The sequence below is a fragment of the Vicugna pacos genome, chromosome 17, assembly GCF_048564905.1.
Source record: "Vicugna pacos chromosome 17, VicPac4, whole genome shotgun sequence".
In the NCBI taxonomy this organism is placed as follows: Eukaryota; Metazoa; Chordata; class Mammalia; order Artiodactyla; family Camelidae; genus Vicugna; species Vicugna pacos.
The window spans coordinates 22,447,495-22,471,651 of NC_133003.1; the positions used below are offsets into that span (position 1 = coordinate 22,447,495).

General features: G+C 56.7%; 5 protein-coding genes across 10 annotated transcripts in view; 1 reads left to right on the forward strand and 4 right to left on the reverse strand.

Moving 5' to 3' along the window:
• Window positions 1-12: 12 nt before the first annotated feature.
• ZMYND10 (zinc finger MYND-type containing 10) lies at window positions 13-4,229 on the reverse strand. The gene is made up of 12 exons (XM_006196345.4): window positions 3,977-4,229; window positions 3,666-3,774; window positions 2,646-2,762; window positions 2,466-2,519; window positions 2,208-2,345; window positions 2,013-2,101; window positions 1,822-1,922; window positions 1,316-1,488; window positions 936-1,061; window positions 732-853; window positions 488-613; window positions 13-399 (listed from the first exon to the last, which is right to left on the reverse strand). The coding sequence occupies exons 1-12, from the start codon at window positions 4,066-4,068 to the stop codon at window positions 324-326; spliced, it is 1,323 nt and encodes a 440-aa protein (XP_006196407.1). The 5' UTR covers window positions 4,069-4,229; the 3' UTR covers window positions 13-323.
• A 950-nt stretch (window positions 4,230-5,179) lies between these two features.
• On the reverse strand, window positions 5,180-8,415 carry NPRL2 (NPR2 like, GATOR1 complex subunit). Of its 2 annotated transcripts, none has more exons than XM_015235496.3 (11): window positions 8,284-8,415; window positions 7,684-7,775; window positions 7,412-7,580; window positions 7,149-7,257; window positions 6,644-6,780; window positions 6,455-6,552; window positions 6,297-6,333; window positions 6,085-6,178; window positions 5,892-6,009; window positions 5,484-5,626; window positions 5,180-5,397 (listed from the first exon to the last, which is right to left on the reverse strand). In XM_015235496.3, exons 1-11 carry the CDS (start codon window positions 8,359-8,361, stop codon window positions 5,330-5,332), a joined length of 1,143 nt encoding a protein of 380 aa, XP_015090982.1. In that variant the 5' UTR covers window positions 8,362-8,415; the 3' UTR covers window positions 5,180-5,329. The 2 variants fall into 2 exon arrangements, with proteins under 2 accessions (XP_015090982.1, XP_015090981.1); XM_015235495.3 differs by having other exon boundaries at window positions 6,085-6,205.
• CYB561D2 (cytochrome b561 family member D2) lies at window positions 8,399-11,289 on the forward strand. Of its 2 annotated transcripts, none has more exons than XM_015235506.3 (4): window positions 8,399-8,698; window positions 9,097-9,248; window positions 9,719-9,756; window positions 10,457-11,289. In XM_015235506.3, coding segments are annotated over exons 1-4 (696 nt in total). In that variant the 5' UTR covers window positions 8,399-8,696; the 3' UTR covers window positions 10,961-11,289. The 2 variants fall into 2 exon arrangements, with proteins under 2 accessions (XP_015090992.1, XP_015090997.1); XM_015235511.3 differs by having other exon boundaries at window positions 8,399-8,674.
• A 655-nt stretch (window positions 11,290-11,944) lies between these two features.
• On the reverse strand, window positions 11,945-16,685 carry TMEM115 (transmembrane protein 115). The gene is made up of 2 exons (XM_006196349.4): window positions 15,379-16,685; window positions 11,945-12,740 (listed from the first exon to the last, which is right to left on the reverse strand). The coding sequence occupies exons 1-2, from the start codon at window positions 16,227-16,229 to the stop codon at window positions 12,536-12,538; spliced, it is 1,056 nt and encodes a 351-aa protein (XP_006196411.1). The 5' UTR covers window positions 16,230-16,685; the 3' UTR covers window positions 11,945-12,535.
• A 2,344-nt stretch (window positions 16,686-19,029) lies between these two features.
• The window catches only part of CACNA2D2 (calcium voltage-gated channel auxiliary subunit alpha2delta 2), a 136,977-nt gene continuing 131,849 nt past the window's right edge, over window positions 19,030-24,157 (reverse strand). Inside the window, exons 25-38 of one of the 4 annotated variants that reach the window (XM_072941334.1) lie at window positions 23,970-24,060; window positions 23,807-23,869; window positions 23,557-23,660; window positions 23,154-23,252; window positions 22,973-23,061; window positions 22,734-22,781; window positions 22,436-22,507; window positions 22,179-22,331; window positions 21,986-22,038; window positions 21,811-21,866; window positions 21,545-21,671; window positions 21,327-21,436; window positions 21,157-21,239; window positions 19,030-21,038 (exon numbers count right to left, since the gene is read on the reverse strand). In XM_072941334.1, coding sequence (XP_072797435.1) covers window positions 20,898-21,038; window positions 21,157-21,239; window positions 21,327-21,436; window positions 21,545-21,671; window positions 21,811-21,866; window positions 21,986-22,038; window positions 22,179-22,331; window positions 22,436-22,507; window positions 22,734-22,781; window positions 22,973-23,061; window positions 23,154-23,252; window positions 23,557-23,660; window positions 23,807-23,869; window positions 23,970-24,060 — 1,289 coding nt within the window. In that variant the 3' untranslated portion in view covers window positions 19,030-20,897. Of the gene's footprint in view, window positions 21,039-21,156; window positions 21,437-21,544; window positions 21,672-21,810; window positions 21,867-21,985; window positions 22,039-22,178; window positions 22,332-22,435; window positions 22,508-22,733; window positions 22,785-22,972; window positions 23,062-23,153; window positions 23,253-23,556; window positions 23,661-23,806; window positions 23,870-23,969; window positions 24,061-24,157 lie in introns of all 4 variants that reach the window. The other 3 variants (XM_072941333.1, XM_072941332.1, XM_072941331.1) reach the window with 3 other exon arrangements.

A 24,157-nucleotide genomic window follows, 5' to 3' on the forward strand; every position in this document is an offset into this window, starting at 1 on the left:
CGGAAACAGTCGTGTTTCTGGAAGCCAGCTTTACTTTACTGTACTAGAGGAAGAGGGTCCCCACATCCGGCCCTCGGCCCTCGCCCCCTGTCCAGGCCGCCTGCCCTAGCTTGCTGAGGCTGCGTCCTAAGCCTACCCGCCGGGTGGGGCAGGAAGCGGGGAGTGCTTTGCTGGGGAAGATGGGTCAGCAGCTCTACCCGCCTGCTGTGTTCACCACCTGGGAGACTGGGGCGCTTGCAGAGGCCAGGCTGAGATCCAGAGGTTCAGGGCACACTCTAGTAGGTTGTATAGCATGGGTGGTTGGCCCTCAGCAGCTGCAGCCGTCACTTGGCTCTGTCACCCTGGGCTGCCAGGACACAAGCCTTTCCATGCTTCTCCCAGTGCTTGACTTGGCACTCCCTGCAGGCAAGTGGGCTGGTGAGGATGCAGTGCTTGTGAGGAGTATGGAAGTGGGACTTAGCGGTCCAAGGTCCTAGGATACCCTCACCTGCAGCAATACCACTCATTCTGGCATCGTGAGCAGCGCTTGGAGGCCTCTGCACTGCAGTAGGCACAGCGGGGCCGCTCTGGAGCCACAGCCTCTAGTACATCCAGTCTGTAGGTCTCAGCCCACCTGGGAAAAGGGTCAGGAGGACCTGGCTGGGCCTGGTGGGTGGAGGGAGAAACACCCCTGCCCACATCCATGCCCTCTGCATCCTTTCCACCCCTTCAGCCAGCTCAGCAGGCCTCACCTTCGTGCCTGCAGCCGCAGTTCCTGCTCTGAGGGGCTGAATACATGCCGCAGCTGATGCTTGGCAATAGCCTGCCACTTGCCTCTGTTCTCTCGCTCTAGCCGCTCCCAGATTTCTGGCATCTGGGGAAGAGAAGAGGAGAATGGCAGGGAGGAGCTGACAAAGTGGGCATTGGTCCCGAGCAACTACCTTCCTAGTACCTACCTGTTCCAACACCAGGTCCTTTTTAGGAGACTGGGCTTCCACCAGAGCCAGGTGGGCCAGGAAACCCTGCAGGTCTGCCAGGTTGGGCAGCTGGTCAAGCAGTGTGTCTGTGAGGAAGGCCCGAAGCTGCAAGGGTGTCCGGGGAGGCCAGTGTGAAGCAGTGCTGACCAGAGGGTCAAGGAACAGAGAAGGCCTGGGCTGGGCTGGGCTGGGCTGGGCTGAGGGTGCCTGTGGGCCCATGTCCCACTAGCTGCAGTGTCACCTGAGGCCCAGTGTCTGGAAAGAGGGCTGGGGCTGAGGGGGATGGGCAAAAATAAACATCAGGGGTGAGGTGGGGCAGTGCTGGGGCTGTGGGGACTGGCGTGGGAGGGGTTCCCTACCTTGAGTAACTGTCCCTTGGCGAAGCTTGTGAGGCAGTAGCGAGCCCGGGCCTCAGGACTTAGCAGCAGATTGTACAGGGCAATCCACACCTGCCCATCCAATTTGCTCAGCTTTTGCTGTTCTGAAGGGACCACTGTCTGCCAACGGCCACCCTCAAATTGCTGCAGCTTGCCTGGGGAGAGGAATCAGCATACTGGGTGCAGGCGTTGCATGCTCTCTGAGTCAGCTGCGTGGACCAGCAGACTGACCACTGCCTGGGCACAGGACTTGCTCAGGCTGGGGTGCTGCTGGCTCCAGGTCAGGGTGAGTCCTCAGCAGTGGACAGAGAGGCCTTGCCCTCTGCACAGTTCAGATCTAGGCCCACTTTGGGTGAGGGCACCTTGATATTCTCTGTGGACTAGGGGGCAGAGTTTGTCTACTTGTGTGCCAGCTGTCCACCCCATCAATCCAGGAGGATGTCCTGGAAGAAGTGAGCTGGGACTTAGGCAGGGGAGGAGGACCTTACCTCTTTCCCGCCGACTCCAGGGACTGTGCTCCAGCAGTTCCACCAGGAGACACGGCAGGTTGTGGGTGCTGAGCATGCGGCTCAAGGTGCTCAGGGAAAGGCTACAGATGGGGATGGAGAGGTGACTACAGGCTACAGGCCCAGGCTCCCAGCCCTCCACTGCAGGCCCCAGTCCTGGCAGGGCTGCCCACCTGTCCATGCAGTCTGTGATGTAGCGCAGCACTGAGAGGGCTTTCAGTGCAATCTCAAATTCCATCAGCTCTGCCTGCTTCTGCAGCTCCTGGGGTGGGGCATGGGGCACAAGGTATTCAAGTGGAACCCCGACTCCTACCCAACACACTCAGGCTTTGGGGAGCCCTTGCCAACCCCAGGGAACCTCAGCCCACCTGCATAGGGGTGCTGTATTGGGATTCCTCCTCCTCAGAAGGGCCACCATGGCCACTCTGGGCCACCAACAGAGTCAGTTTACGATGGCAGTAGTCCACCAAGTCCAAGACGGTGTCTTCTGCTGACTCACACACTTCCTGGGGTATAGGTGGAGGCGAAACATTCTGTCTCTTATGCCCTTCCCACACACACGCAACCTCCCTTGTTGCCAGGCCCTGGCCTGGAGCTGTAGCCATTGGACAGTGCTGGTGCCTCACCTTGTGGAAGAATACTGTCTCCAAGAGGTTGATGATGGAGGCCTCATGATGTATCTGTCAGATAAAGAGGAGGACAGGGCTCTGGGCTGCTGGGAGAGGGATAGGGGCTACCAGCTACCCTCTCTTGTCCCGGGCCCTCTGAAGGGGTGGGCGGGGCTATGAACCAATGGAGCAACTCACCACCATGTATATGGGAAATGTGTTCTGGGGCTTAAAGTCCTCCAGCCTGCACAGCACAGGGAACACTTTCTGCTTCCACATCTCCACCGCAATCAGCTCCTCTACCAGTGTCGGGATCTTTGAGGGGAGGGCGAAGTACAGGGATGAGGTGGGCCAATCTTGGCTTGGCAACCCTCCCATCCCTGACTCCCCAATCTCCTCTGGGTCCCTAGCCTCTCCCATGTCACATATGTTCCTTCCTGACCTCTCTCCTGCACCTTAGGCTTTCATTTCCAGCTGCCCCCAACATCTCTGTGGGGGCATCCCTCATGCTTCCTGTGACTGGCCCCTCCTGCCTTGTCCCCAGGCTGCCATGCTCCCTCTGTACCTACATCCTTGTCCTCTCTTCCTGCATTCAGTTGTCCCTCTCAGGCTAGCCCTCCTGCTCATGCCCTGCTCTGTCCTCTGGCTTTCCAAGGCTCTTATGTGCCTTGGCCTTACTCTTATTTGGGGCCCTTCACAGTGCCCTTTTCCTACCCCACCTCCCAGTAGGGGGCTCCATCTTTTCCTTGCAGAGGAACCTTTTTGTCAAGTGATATCTCAGATCATCTACTGGTGCCACTTCCTAACTCATGTTCCAGCCAAATTAATCCCTGGTTTCTAACTCCGTCTGTCTCATGTTGGGAAGGTTGCCTCCTTCCATGCCAAAGTCCCACCCCTACTTCAGTGGGAGCCTTCTCCAGCCTGGCAGTCTATTCAGGATGGCCTTTAGAACTTGGGCCCTCCCTCTGCAGCCTAGGCAGTTCTATGATACACGACTATGTCCCTAATCACCCCGTGCCATGCACCCCACCTGGAGTGCCAGGGTCTTGTCCGATAGAGGTGCAAAATCAAATGTGTAACACACTTTTCCTTCTCCTTTGGGGAGGGCAGATGTACCAACCAGAGGGAAGTGCAGGCACCCAGGGTGCACCTGAGGGGTAGAGTGGTGGGGTGGGGAGTGGTGAGAAGGAGGGAACCCTGCTTGTGTCTCCAGCATACCTTCCCATGAGTGACCAGCAGCTCCTGGATGGGCTCGCCCTGGCTGGCTGTGGCATCAAGAATGGCCTGCATATTCAGCTTCTCCAGATTCTCATGCTGCTGGTTCCACCTGCCCCAGACAGGGTGTGAGCACATGTGAGAGCACATGTGTGGTAAGAGTGGGGGTGGGGACTAGGTCCTATTGAAGCCTAACCCGATCCTGAGGGTCAGAGGTGACTCAGGTTACCTCTACACCTGGGGGCCCTTCCCCCCAAGTGTCAGGCCCATACTCCCCGACTCAAGGACGCCTGACCTGGATCCAGCTGCCTCACCCTTGGGAGCCCATCTCGCGCAGCTGGAAGCTGCGCAGTCCCCGCACCAACACGTCAGCCTCCCCGGGCAGCAGCAGCTCCAGGTCGCACATGTCGGCGCCAAGAACAGAGAGCAAGAAGGCGGGGTCCCGCTGACTGCGGGAAGTAGCTGGAGCTGAGATTGAGGCGCTGACACGCTTGCGGACCACTGTCTCCCGCGGGGCCGAAATCCGGGACCGGACCGTTGTGGAGCGGTTGGGGCGCGTGGGTCCTCGCCGCCATGGAAACGGTTAGCTCGGCGCCTGCGCAGTGCTGCCTGGGCAGCCCCTGGCGGCCGCCGGCGCAGCGCCCAGAACCGCCAGACGGCAGGTAGCAACCCTCCCTGAACTTCTGGGGCTTTCGCCCTCACAACCGGCTGTGGCTCACGGGTCTCCCTTAATTCTAGACTCTTGTGGCCTAGGCTCCCTCCTCCGACGGACGTCAAGTCGGTCCGACCCCCACCAACTCTCCCTGCAGCTGCTCCCTCTCAGCCCACACTGATGCGCCTCTCCGTGGTCTCCTCGCACCCAGCTCCACCTTGTTGGCTCCACTCGCGAAATACTGATCAGGGCTCACAACTTCTCTTCATCCTATTCCAGGCTGCCATTACCTCTCATGAGGTAACTACCGTGGCCTTGACTTTGCTGAGTAGCAGAAGTCTTTAAAGGTGTATGTGAGACATTACTCCCTCGCATGAGGGTGAATCTGGCTGCCTCTGGCCCTCAAAATCAAAATACTGTGTCCAAAGCAGCTTACCGGCAACTCTGCAGTATCAGGCTCTTGCACCTTCTCCTACCTCAGGACTTTGTTTCTTGCCCCACTCCCACTTGACTCCTAAGTTCCAGCCCCATGGGCCTCCCTTGGCTTCCACATACATCCCAAGGAGCCTTTTGCTTCAGGGCTTTTTCGCTTGTTACTTTTGCCTGGAATACTCCTTCTCCTTCAGGGTTCAGTTTAAGTCAGCTCAGCTAGGCCTTCCTTGCCCATCTAATCCAGAGCAGCCATCCCAACTCACTCTTCATCACAGCTTCCTGATTGTTTCTTTCAGTTTGTAATTAGCTGGCACTTTTACTTGTCCATTGTCGGTCCTGCCCACCAGATGGCGCCCCAGGACGCCAGGACTATGGCTATTCCATTCCCGAAGGTTCTCTCCGGTGGCTGGCTCAGAGGCAGTACTCAATAAAGGTAGGTTGAAATGGATGACTTTATTTACAGAAGTGTGCATCAACCTTAAGGCAGTATGGGCTAGTTTGCTGGTCTAGCCCTCACGCACCAGGCAGGGCTTAGCAGGAGACAGCAGTCACAGCTGTGTGCCTGGGCCAGCCCTCACCAGCCTCACTTCCAGCAGATGATGATATTGGGGTCATTTTCCAGCCGTTCATCCAGCTCCTGGTAGCTCATGCCTGGGTGATGCGGTGGAGGTAAGGTCAGCAGCCTTGGCTTGGCCACCCTGCCCTGACCACACCTCACCTGTTCTGCCTGCCTCTACCTGTCTTGCAGCAGATCTCATCGTAGCTGTGGCAGCCTGTGTAAAGCCTGGCAGGGTGGCTCCGCTCCTCCCGAGACACCCGCACAGGATACTTCTGTAGTCGTCGGATGAGGTTCTTCATAAGCCCAAACTGGATCAGCTTCCTGGGGTGAGGGTTGAGGGAGAGAGGGGTGATGCCCTGGCTAGGCCTCCTCCTAGCCAGGTCAGTCTCCCCTCCAGTTTTGTCTCAGTGACCAGACTGGCTTCTAAATCTGTCACCTCCAGGAAGCCTTCCTGGAGTAGCAGTGCCATGTGATTCTGTTCACTGCGAATCTCTTGCTTTCTCTCTTACCCAGGGCTCCGGAGAGACACAGAGAGTATGCCTGCCCTCAGGCAAATCCCTCATGCCCCAGGGGATCCCCCTCTGACCGTTCATCAACGTGCTGCAGCTGTTGGGGGTGGCGGCCAATGAGATCTCTCACAGTAGTGCCAGGGCTCAGGCTGCAGTACAGCTGGAACACATCCCGGAGACTGGCCCTCTTGTGCCCTGTAGGCATCAGGGGTCAGCTCTCCAGATGGCCCTGCCCTCCCTGACATGGCCTCCCCCAGAGCCTACCAGTACCTTGCTTGGTCACGTAGGATAGACACGCCTCCTGCAGGGACTTGTCATCTACCAGGTCCTGGACCTTGGGTGTCGGGCAGTATACATTGGAGTACTGGAGGGTAGCAGGAGGCACAGGGGCCTGAGTGAGGGGTTTGGAAGTCTGACACAGCCTCAGTTAGGCTCAGCCACGTGATCCATTCTCCACTTAGTCAGACCCCAGACTCACCTACCTGGAGGATGGACACCAGTGTCACAACGCCATAGTACCTGGGGGAGATAGCTGTGCTCAGCTTGCAAGACCCATGCCTTCCCAGCTCCCACACTAGGCCCCTTGGCTCTTCCTGGCTGGCAACGACCCTATCCTGAGCATGACTGTTGCCCCACTCACAGCAGGTTCTGGATGGCAATGCGCACCAGGTTGAGCTCCACGTCTGCCTCGGCTGAGATCTTCTGGACGTGGCGGAAACCATCAATGTAGGGCAGGATCTGGGCAGGGTGGAGTAGGGTAAGTAGGGGTGGAATGAAGGCAGGGCTGTGGCCAGCTCCAGGGGTTGACAGCCAGAGAGGGCTAGCACACCTGTTGTGTGGTGAGGTCCCACTGTGAGTTGAAGAAATCCTCCTTGTCCTTGGTAAAGACAGGTACATCATACTCCTGGGCCACAGGAGGGTCAGGCCGCTGCTCAATCACCTTCAAGTGGATGGTGTTGGACTCATCTGCAGGGGACCCCACCTATATTCTCAGTGCCATCTCTTCCAAGAGGCCCTCAATTACCATCCAGTCCTCCCAGCAACCCTTGAGGCAGGCAAGTGGCTCTGGGTAGGGCCAATCTTTTACGGAGCAAGAGACTTAGGTCCAGAGAGAAGAAGGAACATGCCCAAGGAGTAGAGCTGGAGAGCTCTACTGGCCTCCCCCTCCCCAGCCCCACCATGCACTGGACCCTGGACATTATCAGCCCAGCTCATGGCTATTTTCTGGCCACCAGTTTGTTTGTGAGTCTTGTCCTTGGCTGGGCTCACCTTCCTCTGCCACTTTCCCATCCCTCCTCAACCCCTCTGCTGTCCTTGCACAGGCTGGGCCATACCGATAGGCAGAGTGCACCGGCCTGAGGCATTTAGCTCCTCCAGCAAGATGGTCATGATGGGCACCAACTTCTGCTTGCTCTCCTCCGTGGACACGAAGCTGCTCTCTAGCTGGATGGAGCATGGACAGCATGGTGGGTACATCCCAGAACCTTTGGCTGACATCCTGCACTGGCAGGTTCCTAGGCCTGGAGGGCTTTGGAGACATGCAAACACCTTCCCCAACTCTGCCTGCCCATCCACCCAAGCCCATTGTACTGCAGACCTCCAGTGTGGTCAGGTAGCCTGCCAGCTTTTTGACGATGGGCTCAAGGGCACAGGTCTTGGCCTGGGCATCACACACGAAGCCTAGGTTAAAGAGCAGGGCATTGCGGCTGTACTTCTTGTGCTCGATGCACACGGGGCAGCCAATCAGTTTCTTCTCCATGGCTGTGCTGGATGGTGGGTGGGGGAACGGGTGGGAATAGAGTCAGCCTCCTTCCACCCCAGAGTCTGACCACTCCTGGGAGTTCCCCCACCCCCCAGCTAGGGCCTTACACAGTGATGAGCTTGTTCTGCAGCTCTGGCTTGGTGATGATGTACACCTGGACGGTGTCAAATAGCTCCCTTGAGATGAAGTCCTCGGGGACCTAGGGAAGGGAATGACAAGAAGTCCCTTAGTGGACCTTGTGACTTGGTGGATTACACAGGGTGATCCCCAAGGCCTAAGCCCTCTTCTCCAGGGTTTCTCCTTTCTTCCATCCACCCAAGGCTACTACTCTTTTGTGTTTCCAAACACATGCGCCTCCTGGCTTTTGCATATGCTGTTCCCTCTACCTGGCACACTCCTACCTCACCTAAATTCCTGTGCATCCAGGGGTACTACTGGACCGACCACCCTGTCCCATCTTTCCTAGGACCTGGCAACTCCCCTGGGCCCCCATAACCCGATTTCCCACAATCACTGCCTATGTCATGTTTGTTTGCCTCGCCACACCAGGAGCCTGGGACCTGGTCCTCTTGGTTCACTATTCTCCGCGAATTAAGGAGTGGCGTGCCTGCGTGCAGTACAGGGCACAGGGTTCCACCGCTTTCAGGCAGTCGGCTGAACTCCCCTGAGCGTCCCTCTACCTCCCAGTCCGCGAGCCCGGATGGCACCTGATAGGTGATCTTGGGTCCCAGCGTGGGGTGGAACTCGCTGAAGAATATGCATTCGATGCGGCAGCCACTGCCCATGGCGTTAATGGGGCCCGGGACCGTGGCTGGCACCTCTATGTCTGGGAGCACCTGTCAGAAGCAGCCCTGAAGCCTGGGACACCGGGTCAAGCACGCCTGCGCACTGACAGAGCCAACACACCGTCCGCTCAACAGCGCCTGCGCACCGCGACTCAGCCGTGTGGCTGTGGGGGACTGTTCCAGGAAGTCCCGGGTGGGTAGGCGCTCGGACCCGGAAGTTAAGCTGCTCCGCGACGGAGCGGTAGCGCCCGCGGCAGAGCCCCGAAAATCCCACTTTCTCGGAAGAAATCACCGCGTCGGGTCGGCCCTGCGGGTGAGGCAGGCGAATCCCTAGCATGTAAGGGCAGCGTGCCAGAGGCACTTGGGGTGGCTGTGCGCGAAGGGATTCAGGCTGTAATTTCGACGCAACTGGGAACTACAATTCCCGTGGTGCTTCGTACCCTTCCAGCAAGCGCTCCCGCCCGGCGACGGCGTGGTGCATGCTGGGATTTGTAGTCTATTACACGGCCTTGCGCATCCTACCTGGAAGGTGGGCCAGTGACCAGTGTCAATTCAGAAGCGTGTACACTCTGACAGGCCACCAGTCTCAACTATTCCTGGTGCCTAGCTTAGTACTGTTCCTTCATATCTTAACTTCTTGGAAGAGAGTGGCATTCCTGCCCTGCAACTCTTGCTCCAGTGAGAGGAGTGGACAGTGGGCACCAGAGGCCCTTGCTCACTCTACTATGCTTTCAGGCTACAGCCACCGGCCTGGCTGACCATGGCTCTTTCTGTGGAGACTGAATCGCACATATACCGAGCTCTGCGCACTGCCTCTGGGGCTGCTGCCCACCTTGTGGCCCTAGGCTTCACCATCTTTGTGGCTGTACTTGCCAGGCCTGGCTCCAGTAAGTAGAATTCATAGTTGACTTATGGGAAGGAAAGTGCTACTTCTTCTGGGGAGCAGGGGCAATAGGAAGCCTTGGGTCTGACTCCTGGGAAAGGCCTGGCTGGCAGAGGGACATGCTATGCTGGAGGGGTAAGTGGGGTGGAGTAGGTAAGTGTGGAAGCTGGGCCAGCTTGGCCAGGTCCCACAGAGTACCTGGCTGCTCTTGTCTTGTGCTCCACTTGGCTGCCTCCTGGAAAGTGCAGGGGGAAGGAGGGAGGACTGCCAGAGGAGTGGGAAAGCATAGCCTCTGATCTAGGGAGGGACCAGGAAGAGAGGGTATGCTTGGGGTCAGCTTGTTGCAGCAAGAGGGGACTTGAATTTTGGCAGCACCTCCTTGGGTGATCGGCTGCTCATTTTCCTCAGCCTGTGGCGATTGGTGTGGCTGGGTTCTTCTTGCTTCAGCCTCAAAGCCTTCTCTTCTCATTCCAGGTCTCTTCTCCTGGCACCCGGTGCTTATGTCTCTGGCTGTAAGTAATGGGCCTGGCCTGCTCTTATTGGTGGGACGGAGTATAGCTATGGGTGGTGGTCTTGGTGACTTCTAAATCTTTATGAACACTTAGTATCTGTTTGGAGGGACGGGATGTGGGGCTGGAGGAGCTGCATGCTCCAACTCCTGCCCATGGTATATGTCCCAGACTTGAACCAGAGTATTCAAGATGCAGGGCAAATGGGTTTATCTAAGCACAAAATGAAGCTTCACCCACCTCCAGGCAGGACGCTTAGAATATGCATTTGGGTGTACCTGTGTTCCTTTTCACCTTAATTTATAGTGACACATCTAATTTTCCCTGAAACAGTGCACCTGTATGGCCAGCGCTTGCCAAGAAACTGTATCCAGCTCTATGACAGGAAAAGAAAGCTTGTGAATCATTTATAACTGCCACATCTCGAACCTTGTGTTTGCTGAGTAACACAGCAGAGATGACATTTCAGAATAGCACCTAGGAAGAAGTGTGGAGTGGTACCTCTTGCTTGTTACTCAGGGCAGATATTCTGTCCCAGATAGAGTTCTCCACTCTTGTCTCACCAAATAGACACTCTTATCAGTGGGGAGAGAATGAAGGGGAATCTGCCCAGACTCGCTGGCAGCTTAGATTGTATCTCAAGCTCTCTTCCCCATTCTGCTGGGCAGCAGTCTTACTTAGTGTTCCATCCCTGTCTCCCCAGTTCTCTTTCCTGATGACCGAGGCACTGCTGGTGTTCTCTCCTGAGAGTTCGCTGCTGCGCTCCCTCTCGCGGAAGGGCCGAGCTCGCTGCCACTGGGTACTGCAGCTGCTGGCCCTGTTGTGTGCACTGCTGGGCCTGGGCCTTGTCATCCTCCACAAGGAACAGCTTGGCAAAGCCCACTTGGCCACGTGGCACGGGCGGGCAGGGCTGCTAGCTGTGCTGTGGGCAGGGCTGCAGTGCTCAGGTGGGGTGGGGCTGCTCTACCCCAAACTGCTGCCCCGATGGCCCCTGGCCAAGCTCAAGCTGTACCATGCCACTTCTGGGCTGGTGGGCTACCTTCTGGGTAGTGCCAGCCTCTTATTGGGCATGTGCTCACTCTGGTTCACTGCCACAGTCACCGGTGGGGTCTGGTACCTGGCTGTGCTATGCCCTGTCATCACCAGCTTGGTCATCATGAACCAGGTGAGCAACGCCTACCTGTACCGCAAAAGGATCCAGCCTTGAGCCTCTTCCCAGCCTAGGGGAAGCCTGGATTTGCCCCTCAGTCTAGGAGCTGGGGCTGGGACCTCCTGGACTCTCTCAGCTGACTTGGTCATGGGACACCTCAGGGGTAGCTGGAGTCCTGTGTGTGACATTTGTGCTTGCTCCTCCTGCTGGAGTGCTCCCCTTTCTTTCTTTCTCTACCATCCCAGAGAAGTTTATGGATCATGTGTCTAGATGAAGTTGGGCTTGCAAGACTGCCCCCTCAGCAACTCAACTTGTGCTGGTATGTCCAGAAATTACAGAAGAGATAAAAAGTAAAATAATAAAAAAAAAAGACTGAAAAGACTGGATGGGAGGAGTAACCCAGAGCTGGGAATAGTTCTTGCGAATGCTATCAGCATGAAAAAGTGGACAGCTGGGCAAGATGGGGACTGTTCACTGAGGGGCTAAAGCTTTCCTGGCACACTAGCCCCAGAATCTGGCTGCCGGGCATCCCATGTCACCCAGGGCCCTAGCAGGTCCTATAGCTGTAGCTGTGAATGGTGCAGCTGTGTGTCCTTTCAGCCTCCCAGCTGTGCTGGTTTCCAGACTGTGGTGGTCAGATCTGGACAATGACAGGATGGGAGCTGGGGATGGGCTGCCTCCATAGGTGTCAAGCACCGAGCACTCTGTCTTGGCGGTGAGCCATGGATGAGAACAACTCCCTGTGATAGAGAGGCTCTTAATCATCAGATCCTCCAGGCCGGGCCTCCCTGACTGGGTACTGCAGGGAGAGAGAAAATAAGTAAGGGTGCAGCTCTGGGAAGGCTGCTTGACAGTGGATATGTGGTGGCGGGGAGGGGAGTGTGCTGGGGGAAGGAGAGTGAGGGCAATGATTTTTTCAATCCAGCTGGAGGAGCCTTGGGGACCAAGCCCTTGAACCTAGAGTAAAAAGTCCCTGCCTAACTTTGCAGTGGCATATGATGAGGGGGCTGCACAAGGCAGTCTGACAGAGCCCAGGAGCCATACCTCAAAGAACTGCTTTATTGATACTGCGAGGCTGGGCTTGGCTGCCCACTCAAGTGGTCCTGTAGAAAATATCTGGGAACTGTGACTGTTCTGGCCCAGAAGCAGCCATGGCCACAGCAGAGGGAATCAGAAATCCTGACATGAACATAGTCTTTCTGGGGGTGGGCAGGGATGTGCAGCCCTGTGCTGGCTCCTGCACTGGCTGGACCCCCAGAACGTTTTTGGCAAATCCTTGCCTTGGCTCGGGGCTCTCGGCAACCAGTATCAGGCGTGAGGGTTGGCCCAGGAGCCATGGCACCAGTGTCCCTGTAGCCATTTGCTTGGGGCTGCCTGCTGAGGTGCAGTCTTACCTCAGGTGGCCTGGGCTGGCTGATGCTTCAGAGGCCCCATGCCTGGCATAGTGGTTGTCTGGAACTGGAACCAGGTAGCAAGAGTCCTGGGTAGTGTTGGCGAGAAATAGCAGAAGGCTGTGGCAACCCCCAGCAGGCCTTCTTCCCTCTCCTCAGAGCAGTCAGTGCCCTGGAATAGCTGAGAGGGTGTCAAGTGGGGGCTTGGGAGAGGAGATGCTACAGTCAAGGTGGTCAGGAGTTATAGCTTCGGGGGAGCTGCCTCAAAGGTGATCAAGCTGGATTCTGGGACAGACCCCTTCCCTGGGAGTGCGGGGGCCTTGTCTGAGGGCAGAGGGCTGTCCACCTTGGCCCCAGCTTCCTCTTCATCGTCGTCCATGCTGGGCCAGACGGACTGGTCCTCCACTCTCTTCAACCGCTCATTGAGGGCCTTCAGAGCCAGTTGCCTGGGGCCAGGGAAAAGATGACAGGTCACTCAGGGTCTGGACTTGCCTCATGTCCTGCACTCTTCCCCTGTGAAACTGATTTGCCTTACTACTCGGACTCCCCTCTCAGAATCCTACATGTTCCCCTTCCCCATGCAGGGCCCAGGGTTCCTCAGGGATTGGATTAGGACCCACTCTCCTATCAGAATGAGGACCCAAAGGCTGTAGAGCCTTCTTCCCTCCATAGCTGGGTCACCTCCAGGCTGAGAAGGCCAGCTGGGTGTATGCCAGGCTGCCCTCAGGCCAGCCCTAGGAATGGTTCTGAGGATGGTGCCTAAGACTAGGCAGAGCTGGTGTCCCAGGGCAGACAGGTGGAAGGGCAAGTCCCTGGACATGTGAGTTTCTGCTGGGCACTGGCATCACATCTAAGGAGAAAGCTGTTACTTCTCCGCCTCTCCTTGTTAAGGAGCCTCCCAACAAGGGTCTGTAGGGAAGGTTGGAACTCAAGCACCTGCCCTGGCTCTCAGCCTGGGAAACAGGGCCAACCTGGATCAACCTATCCCTCCTAACTGACTCAAATACTCTCCTTCCCGAAGAATCCCCAAAGCCACCAGGACTTGTTTTAGAGCAGGGACACCCTGAGTCCTTGCAGAGATGGAGAAATAGCCACATGGGTAGAACACAGGCCAGAGCCTCCTGGTTCCACTGGGCAGCCCCTGGAGACCCAACTCTGGGGGGAAGTGGGAAAGTTCACGAGAAGATATATATGTGCACTCGGGACCCTGCCCTACCAAGAGGTGGAATGCTCATACTGCCGGGTAACACTTGTAATAGTGGTCACTGTGGGCCGCTGATGCCTCAACCTCTGCCACCAGCATGGGGGACCTGTGTAGCCTTCCAAGTTCCAGCAGAGAACTAAAATCTCCACTGTACCAGAAGAGGCAATAACACAGGCACAGAAAGCCCCAGCACACTTTGACCCTGACACGTGGCAAGTTGGGACAGACAGGATAGTTCTTCCCTGCTGCTACTCAGGCTCCCAATCTGGAGACTCCCTTGCCAATTCTGTCTAAAGCCTGCCAAGGGAGAGGTTGTGGCACGCTAATCACTCCCTCACAAGGGTCCAAGGTAGGAAACCCTGCCTCCCACCATCATAGGGTAGCCCTTTGGGTCAGGGAGTGGCATGCAGCCAGATGTCAAACTGGTTGGAGGAATAACCCCCATCCCCAAGTAAGCTAAAAACATCAAAACTAAACCAAGAACCAGCTTCCCAACATCCCTCCCTCCCCAGCCCAGCCTGCCTGAACCTGTCCATTTTCTTTAGCCTGTGCAGAGGTTTTTCAAATGTCCAGCCAACTCTAACTAACCAAGATGTCTCACTCGAGGAGGGGCCACCACTGTGGTCTGGGCCCACCTGAACAGCTCTGAGGACAGCTCAGTTTCTACCAGGCCCAGCCTCCTGGCCCCATCTTCCCCACCATGTAAGGTTAAGACAGACCTCAGTCTTTAGGATTCATTAGCCATAGAGACACAAACTGTAGGGCCTAGAGTTATGCTCTGCTACATGCTGTGTGTACTTTTCAACACGTTCCACCTTGGACCACAGTTACCTGTGGCCCTTCCCTATCTGGAAACTCCTTCAGGAAAGGGTTGTGTCCCACACTCAACTTCACAGCCCCAGTGGAGAGTAAAACACAGGGAAAACTCCAGCTGAATCCATAAAGCTGCTTGTTAAGAACCCATTTCACAGTGAGAAAAAACAGAAGCCTTTGACAAATGCAGAAAGTAGGAACAGATCCTGCTCTAGATTTCACTACTCAAGTAACTGCATCGAAAAACTTAAGAATAATGTTGGAAACTGAGCTGTGACCACTGTGGTGAGTCCAGAGATATGAGAGAGAAAGAGCTGGATTAAAAAAGATCTGTCTTGCCTTGGCCAAGTGAATAATTCAGCTGGGACTCCTCATGGTACACATGGCTTGGTTTACAGATAATGGAAAGGTTATCTCCACTCCCTGGTATGGTCAGCAGGCTCCCTCAATGGGTCAGGTGACTGTCTCCTAGGTTTGGTGACAAATGCCTGCCAAAGTCGGGGGCAGGATGGGGGTAGGTCTAGTAATACCCTAAGCTTCGCTCTCAATAAGTGGTAGAGAAACAACAGAATCTGAATTAAGCCCTAGGAAGAGGGCATGGTTCAGCATTTGGGGTGGCCCCGACCAACTCTTAAGGACTCTAGGTCTCTTTCTCTGTTCCTCCCTCACAGGGAAGCAAGGACCAGCGGGTTGTCTCTGGCTCCCACAGGACTAGGGTCTAGGATTCTGAGATTCTGAGACAAGGCCAAGGTTATGTGTACCTAGCTCTCCAACAGCCCCTTACACAGCTCCAAAAAGCAGGAGCTTTTCATTTCTTGAAACTTAAGTGGACTGAGTGGTGAGAAAAGGAACTTTTACTCTTTAATTTTGCAAAGTACCTCCTGCAGCCAGACACCTAAATGCTGAGCCCCTCAAGGCCACAAACTGGATTTTCTCTTTCTGAATCTGCCCCAATATCTGACTGTAGGCCAGCAGCCTACACAGAGCAAGCAATTCAACAGATGGGATGTGACTTGATCAATAAATACTCTCCTAGCTTGACAAGGTTTTGGAAGATTCCACAGTACCTTCTCCGCTCTGCGTCTTGAGGGTCTGTGCCTGGGAGGCTGATGGTGATGGAGGATGGGGCACCCACATCATAGCGCTTCACTGTCTTCTGGCATATCTTTATCTTCACCAGGAGGCCATGCACCAAGTTCGCCAGCAGCCCCACCACAGGCTGCAGAATCTCCGGGAAGAAGGTGGCGAAAGCAAAGTGGTCGGCCATGTCCCCTCGGCCTCGGCTATGGCGCTGGTAGAAGCGAAGATACACCCAGCTGGAGAGCAGCCCAAAGCCGTAAGAGGCTAGTGCTGGGCTCTGGAGCAGTGTGGCCAGCCTCAGCAGCAGCAGCAGCCCCAACAGGAGCATGGGAACCACACTGACACGTACCTGGGGCACTCGCAGGACCACACAGTCCCCCATGGTTTGTTTGAGTGCCACCAGGACACCACCTAGGAAGCCCAGGGCGCCATGGATGCGGATAGTGAAAAGGTAGACCAAGTTGAAGGAAGCCATGTAGGTGAGGAGGTAGGCAAAGGCCCCCAGCAGCCCCACCGACACGTTCACCACTGAGAAGAAGATGAGCAGCTCCAAGGCTCCCCAGAGGGGCTCCAGCAAACGTCCAGCCACCACCACTGTGGCCAGGCTGATGGCCACATCCCACACATGTTGTTCCATCAGCCCATGGGTGGCCAGGGTCCAGATCCAGAAGTTGGGCGGAAAGAGGTAGCCTGGGGTGACCGCCAGGCAGCCCGTGTCCACGGCGAAGGACAGTAGGTAGAGGAATAGTACCACCGCGCACAGAGCCTTCACCACCACGCTGGCGCTGGCCAGGATGGCCCCCAAGTGTTGGCGGGCGCCCGGTAGGGCGCGCTGCATCTTCCCGGCGGGAGTCGGCCTGAGGGAAGGGTTTAGTGGGCTAGGGGCCTCCCCGGGGCCTCGTCCCAGTCGGCCCCGACGGGAGGCCCTGCCTTGGCCTAATCACTGGCCTATGGCCCCGGTGAAGGCTCCTTTTCCGGTTGGGTCGGCTCTGGTCCCAAAGGGCAGAGCCGGGCCTGGTCGCGGGGCCGGGGACCTGGGGGAAGGCCCCGGGCAGCTTCAGCGCGCCTGCCTGCCTGCCCTGTGGGCCCTGCGGCACGGCGACCGTGCTGGCGGTGATCTCAGGGTTCGGTCTCCTCCATCCACTCTGAGACCCTACGGTCCGCGGGGTACTGGAGCCTAGTTCTGGGCCGGAGTCAAGTCTGGTCAGCTCCGCCTCGGCCTCGGCCTCGGCCTCGGCTTCGGCAGTACCTCCTCCCTTCTCAGGCGCCGACAAACAGGGGCGCTGCGCCTGCGCGTCCCAGGCGGCCTCAGGATGCCCTCTGAGCGTCGGCCTTGCGGCTCCGCGGCATGCTGGGACATGGAGTCCCCAGCCCAACTCGGGGCCGGCGGAAATCAGGGTTCTGGGTAGAACAACAAGTCCCAGGAGGCTATGCGCCCGGGCCCTTCCTGTTGGTGGTGTGAGGAAGGTGTGCTTGGGAGTTGTAGTTCTCAGGGCCGTTTCCGTCGTTCTTCGGAGGTGGGAGAGGGTGAACGAGCATAGCTAATCTCGGGGGAGCGGCGGGTACCAGCGGCAGCGCTATTGCAGGCAAAGCATTTGCTGAATTTCCGGGGAGAGTGGCTCTGTGTGTGCCTGTATGTCTGAGTGGGTGTGTCCTGTGGACGGGTGTGCGGATAGAATGTTGGATGGTCCAGTGGGTGTGAACTCCCGAAACTTCCGCGGCCTGTTGTATGCCAGGCCCAGGTTGTATGGGGTGTAAGGGACCTGACTCAGGTTGGAATTCTTGCTCTGCCTTTTGGCGGCTGTGTGACATTGGCCAAGTTCCTGGACTTTGTTTAGACTCAGTTTCATGGACCATAAAATGGAGGTGATGACAGGACCTACTGTGAGGATCCAAGGTACCTGGGGTATAAAATACCAGTCCACCCCGGGTGCTCAGTGTGTTGCCCAAGCTGCCCTTATTACAAGTGAGGTGGAGCCTGTATTAGAACTCAGGTCTCCAGCACCCAAAAGGGGCAAGGCTGGGCCTCTCTCAGTGACGCTCCTCCCCACAATAACTGACCTGGATGAAAAGAGGTCTCTCTACAAACTTCGGTCAGACTGGCCGTGGGCCCCTACCTCACTGAAACGTGACTTAAGGCAGCTTGTGTCTTGTGCAAACTGATTTGTGTGTGTGTGTGTACTGAGTTACTTTTTTAAAATGTGCATATAATTGAAATAGTTATATGACAAAGATCATTTATAAAGTACCAAATCCTTTCCTTCCACTGACTTGAGCCCAACTGCCAATGTGTGCATAACCTTCCTGGTTAAAAAGGGTATTGCTATCCTTTATCTTTGGGGTCTAGGTTCCCATTGGATGCCACCCCAGGGTAGGGTTGCCAGATTTAGCAAATCAAAATACAGGACCCTCAGCTAAATTGGAATTTCAGATAAACAATGAATAATTTTCGTCAGTGTAGGCAGGTCCCCAATTTTCAGTATAGTTATGTCCAATGCAGTGTTGGCAATATACTGAAAATATTTGTTGATTATCTGAAATTCCAAATGTGACTGGATGTTCTGTATTTTTTAGCGCAACTATACCCCAGGACCTCTGGGGCTGTTGTGGGGCATGGGAGCTGTCTCAGGGGTTGCTAGCTAGGCTTTGCTCTGTGGCCAGAACTTGCCACAAGAGGAGTGAGGAAGGGTGTCCTCGCTAAGGCCTGGAATGCCCTCTTCCATTTATTTAGCATCCAAGGCCCCCCCGCCACAGGCCACCTCCCCTCTGAAACCTTTGCTGGTTTCTTGCCTCACTGGGAGAAAGAATTTCTCTTAAGCCTTAGTTTGCTCATCTGTGGTATCGGATAAACTAGTATCCAACTCTAAGGTGGTGGTGAGGACTCAGCTGGCTGCCCACCAGGTGAGTACAGAGTTGGAATATGTATTGTAAGAGAGCGGCTGTCAGCAGCACTGGCAAACCTCTGCCCTGGTCTTTCCCTTTGAAAAGAACTGGGAAGGTCACACAGAATAGGGCTGATATTGAGAAAGTTGGGGTTAAAGTGAACAAAGGTGTAGGGTTGGCCAGAAGGAAGTCTGAGAGGATCTGCAGAAAGAGACTCAAAGTTGGGTTCCAGTGTGAGGTGCAGTGGCCACTGAGGGTACCAGGCCTTCCCTGGGCTGGGATGGAGCAGCCATCATACTTGGGGATGCGCCAGACCCTGCCCTCCACCAGACAGCACTGGGCCCTCAAGCACCAGGTCACGGACTCAGGTCAGGTACCCACTCTGTGCTCCAAAGTGGAGGACCTGCCCACTAGGCCCAGGTGGTCTGACCCTATGGCCAGAAGCTTGCATAAACCAGCATCTCATCTCCATCTTCTCTCCTCCACAGTCTTGGCCTTGAGCCTCTGGAGACTTTTTTTTTTTAAAGAAAACTTTTCCTGGAGGTTTTTGAGAACAGTATGAGACAAAGGATACCAAAGTTCTGGCACTTAGGAGGCCTGGGAAGCGTCATTCCCTACACCCTCCAGGAACGAGGATTCCTACGGCCTTCACTCCCAGTTGAGTGGTGAGTGGGGCTCTGAGGTCATGGCCACGTGTCTTCAGGCCACCCAATCCTCACTCCAGGGCAGACACAGTGGATGGGAATCATTTGAAGTGAAAATATGAACATTATTTAATAACTGATTTTCTGTAATAAACCATTTGAAAATATTTTACAAGGAATCACACACAATATTTTACAAAGTTCTTGACTTTTTTGTCGCTGTTTGTCCAACTTGCTGTACAAAATAGAACCAAAAAAAAAGGGCAGATAAGAGAAAATGGACCCCCAGCCCCCAACAGATCCCCCAAGCCCGAGGCAAGGGGCAGCCAGGTCAGGTGGGTGATGAGAAGGATCAGACCCAGCCGGGGGTTGGACAACTACCTGATGGGGATTGTTTTGTCTGCTTTTCTGTTTTTTAAACTTAAAATATATATTTTCTGTATATGTTTGATTCTTTTTTATTTTTGTATTCTCCATTGAGCACCTGACTACACTACAGTTACACACACACGCCCCCGCAAGACATGGCTGGCATCCAGGCTGGGTGTACAGCTTGGGCACCCACCCTGGCACCAGCAGCAGGCATGGACCATACACACACACTGAGAAAGCAACAAGCAACGTGACATTAATTAACGGAGCCATTAATTAATGCATCACCCTCCCCCCTCCTCCAACTCCATCTGAGCCCCACGGCCACATCCCCCTGCCCTCAGTCCCCCACTGGCCCCCAGGCTGGGATGCCTTTGGGGGAAATGACCAGAATGAAGATGAGCCCAGGCCCAGCCTGTGTGTGTGCAGAGTGTGTATATATGTTTACGTGTGTGCAAGTGTTCAGCAGGGAGGAGCAGTTTGGCAAGGGAGTGTGTGTGGAAGTGGGCACAGGCCTGAGTGTGGGCCAGACTGGGGGTGGGATGACCCAGCTAGCAGTGATCAAGTCACCCCGCTAAGGCAAGGGGCAATGTCCGGTGAGAGTTCCTCTGCCGAGGGATGCAGGCAGTGGCATGTGGTCCCACTGAAGGCCTGACACTAGTGAGAAATGGTTACAATGAGCACCTGGTGGAGTGAGGGGCATTTAGGGGACACTGGTGGCTAGGGTGGGACAGAGGGGTCTTCACCCCTTGCCCCAGCATTTGGCACTGTTTGACATTCAGCTTTAGAGACGGAGGACCAGCTGGGCTGCAGGTCAGATTAGAGGCGGATGGTGAGCAGGAGATGGAGTGTGCATGTGCCAACCCTCCCACCAACCCTTCATCCTGTGTAAGGCTTTGTGAGCCCCGACTCCCACCCCACCCCACGGTATGTGTGTGTTTGTGTGTGTCTGTGCACGTCTGTGTTTGTGTGTGTCCTCCTGGATATGTTTAATGTGAGTCCAGTTTCTGCCCTCAGGGCTCCAGATGTGTATGGGGTGTGTCTGAGCCAGTCACTGTCCTGCAACCTGCAGGGCTTGGTGAGGGAGAGGTGGCTGTAGGCGTGAGAGAGGCAGGAGGGCTGCCCAAGAACCTCTCTTCTGCTAGGACTTAAGCTGGGATGCACAGGCCTCAAACTGCCCATCTCAACTTCCTCCATGATTCCCAGGGAATCCAAATTTGGTCCTGGGTAGGGCAGAAGAACCAGGTTAGAGGAGTTCAGCTGGGGCAAGACCTAGGCCTCCCACACAAACGGAGCCTCAGGGCAGGGTGGGCAGTGCAGGCCTGGTTTGGCACCAGTACTGTGTCTTCCCTGGCCCAGTCCTGGGGGGAGAGGCGAGTAAGTCAAGTGGGAATGAGGGGTCTTGGGACACTTTTGACAGTTCAGGCGCTAGATGTGGCTTGGGGCCAAAGACTTGAAACGCTCTCCTTTGGGAATCCACCTCCCTGCCCACCAGGTGCAGACTCTTGGGGGCCCGGCGTGCTCAGGTCCTTCAGTGAGGGAGGGGGTGAGGCTCTAAGGCGGGGAGTGTGGGGCGGGGGAGCAGGGGACTGGCAGGGAGGGAGCACTCAGAGGCGGCGAGAGGCGTGGGCGTGGACTTGAGGCTGCGGCCGGGGAGGCAGGCCCAGGAGGAGCAGCAGCTGCAGGGACACCAGGACGCCCAATGACGGCGGGAAGGAGGCTCCGCGGCCGCAGTCTGAGGTATCTTCCTGCGGGAAGAGACAAGGAGCAGCCGGTCGGCCTGGGCGGGGCGGGTAGGGGGGCCGCAGGGCCGCGCTAGCCCTGGGGGAGGGGAGCGGCATATCAAGGCCACCGCAACCTCCTCACCGTGGCGTTGTAGTCGAAGCAGATGTGCGGGCCTCTCCGGTATCGCGGTCTCTGCACCAGTTCACATTGCTCCGGGCCGTCCGCTGGGCATGGGTGGGGAGTCAAGGAGGCGGCGGCAAGGAGGGGACGCGGGGCGGGAGGGGGCGCGGGCGGCGGCGCGGGCAGGATACAGTGAGTCTCTTTCTGCAGCAGCCGGCCAGCCTCACACTGGCTGCACAGTGGCTTCTCGGCCACCACGAAGAGAAGGTTAGTGTTGGTCAGTCTCTGCGCGTGGAAGAGCCTGGAGGCAGCACAGGAAGGCGGAGCGCTGAGGCTCGCCCCATCCCCTCCGCCCAGCCCCTCCCCGCCGCAGCCCCGGCCCTGCTCCGCCGCTCAGCTCCGCGCGCACCTGGAGCAGTTTCCGCAGTCGATGATGGCGTTGTAGGAGGCATTCACCGAACCGAAGTAGTACTGGGTCTGTTTCATGACGCAGCTGCTCTCGCGCACTTCGGGGTTCCCCTCGGCCTCCGCGGGCTCTGCGAGGGCCCAGAGCGCCTCAGCCGCACCTCTGCACCCTGAGCCTTGCTCAGCCGTGAGCCCCCCCCTCCCCCTGGGGTCGGTCTCTGCTTAGATTGGGGAGGAGCTTTGAGGAGGAGCCTCCAAAGCCCCACCTACCTGCCTGGAACCAGCTGTGATAGATGAGGCCATAGAGCAGCTGCTGGAACAGGGACCTGCAGGGCACGGGTCACCGAGTGGGAGTGGTCAGCAGAGGCCGGTATCGTGCTCCATTTCTCTCGAACACTCCTGGTCAGGTAGCACCCTCCCTCTCCCATTTCCCTCTCAGACTCACCAAGCTGCAGCAGAGGTCCACCAGGCTAGGTTAAGGAAGTCTGCAATGGTGGGCTGCAGTGGAGAGAGTGGCATGGGCTCCCACTGTTGCCCCTGGGCCCAGGTTACCACCAGCTTTTCTATTAGATGGTGGGGTCATCTGTGGGCAAGTCTCCCAGCCCCCCATCTCCAGGCCAGGCATTGCCCGGGCTCACCACAAAGATGCCCCGGGGTGCAGCACCCAGGTTGCCTGGGGGCTGTGGGGCACAGGCCGCCTGATAGTCGTAGGACTCCTTGCGGGTGTAGAAGGAGTTATTGTAGAGTGCCAGCATCAGGTTGGCATCCACCTCGCTGAAGAACCTGCCCACCTGGGGATGCCGGGAGGGAGTGGTAGTCACAGGGCTGGCAGTGCACTCCCTGAAAAGGTTCAGAAACCCAGACCGCCTCCTTCCACCTTCTTCCTGACCCTCACCTGGTCCCACTGATGGTTCTGGTTTGACAGCACCAGGAATCCCCCATCATCAATGAGGACACAGAGCAGGTCCTGAGAGATGGGGAAGGGGGAGGAAGATGGAGAGGGGCTCAGGCCCAGACCTTCCTCCCCAGACCCTGGTAATCCAGTGGTTGAGTGGAGGGGGTACTGTCCCCCTCAGTTCTGGTAAAGCTGTAAAGTCAGGGTGGAATGTTAAGACCCACTGGCCAAGGGATGGGCTAGGAGTTGCCAGGAGGTGTCCAGGAGTTGAGTAAGCTAGGGTTAAGGGAACACGTACCTCGTTGTTAACATCGCAGTCCATCTCACAGTGGCTGCTGGGGCCGCACTGCTGGGCACAGAACAAGGACCATAAGGTGCTATCAGTTTTTCCCCTCCCCTCACCCATTATACATCTGGGTCCCCAGGTCATCTGCAACAGCCCCTGCCTCCCCATAGGCACCAGAGCCACTCTGAGTGGGAGGACTGGTAGAAGTTCCTGGGGACTCTGGGCTTACTGCCTCATCCCTGACAAAATACCTTCTGAGGCTGGTCCTGATGTGTACGGTTGCTGGCTAGCACCTTGAACTTCTCAGCCCAGGCCTCTAGGTCCAGCTTAACGCCCACCACTATCGGGGAGAGCAAGGGGCCATCAATATCTGCCTACCTGGGCAGCACACTGCCCACTGTCTCTTTCCCCACCTCCATGCTGGGTATTCACCTGCTGGCCTCAGTGTGCGTCCACCCAGGCTGAGCTCCACAGCTGTGCTGACGAGGATGCCCACTGTGTCATTCTCCAGCTCCAGTGGCCTTAACAGGGCTGGGGGTGGGGGTAGGGTGGGTGGTCAGGAGTAGGGGCTGGCAGCCACACTGAACACTCTATACAGGGCCCTGTGGGCCCAGAAGCCTAGGTCAAGGCTGACCTCAGCCTGAGCACCCAGCACTCAACATAGGGTTTGGCACAGCCTAGCCCTCTCTCCTCTGACCCAGTCTCAGCCAGCCTCGTGTTTGAGAGGGGCCTTCAGAGCAGAGCCTAGCCCTGGCTGAGCAGACAGGGAAGCCTCAGCTTCCCACACGCTGCTGTGCAATGTGCACTGTCCTGCTGTGCTGTGGGGGACACTCACCATCCTGGTGTGGGGGCTTGAAGACATAGCCGTGGTTGTCCAGGCTGCGGCGGTAGAAGCTGGCATTAAAGGGCTCAGGGTTCTCTGTCCAGTCCTCAGCTGCCCTGGTCACCCGAGACAGGCAGAATTTGGTGGAAGGGGTGGCTTGTGGGAGCAGTGGTCTCAGTAGGTGAAAGGAGGCCTCTGGGCAGCAGGACAGGCAGGGTCCCAAGCAGAGGCAGGATGTCAGGTAGTGGGGCAGGTCACTTACTTGTTGGGGAATACGCGAGTGATGCCGCCATCGGTGGCGGCGAACACGGCCAGAAGGCTGTACCTGGGGCAGCAGGGAGATGAGGTCACAGACCTGCTTTCTGCAGGGCAGGGCCTCTGAGCCCAACCCAGCATCCTGCCCCCATAGGCTGGGTAGTGCCTACGTGTTGAGATCCTGGTCCCGCCACACACGTTCCACTAGCTGCTGTGTTATGCCCGTGTCCAAGATTAGGTTGTGGAGAAGGAAGTTGTTGCCTGGAACGGGAGGGTAGAGGTGGAGAGAGTATCTTCTTGTGGATCCCTGCTTACTCTCCCTGCTACCCCCAAGGCTCCAACAGGGGTCTTCCCCATG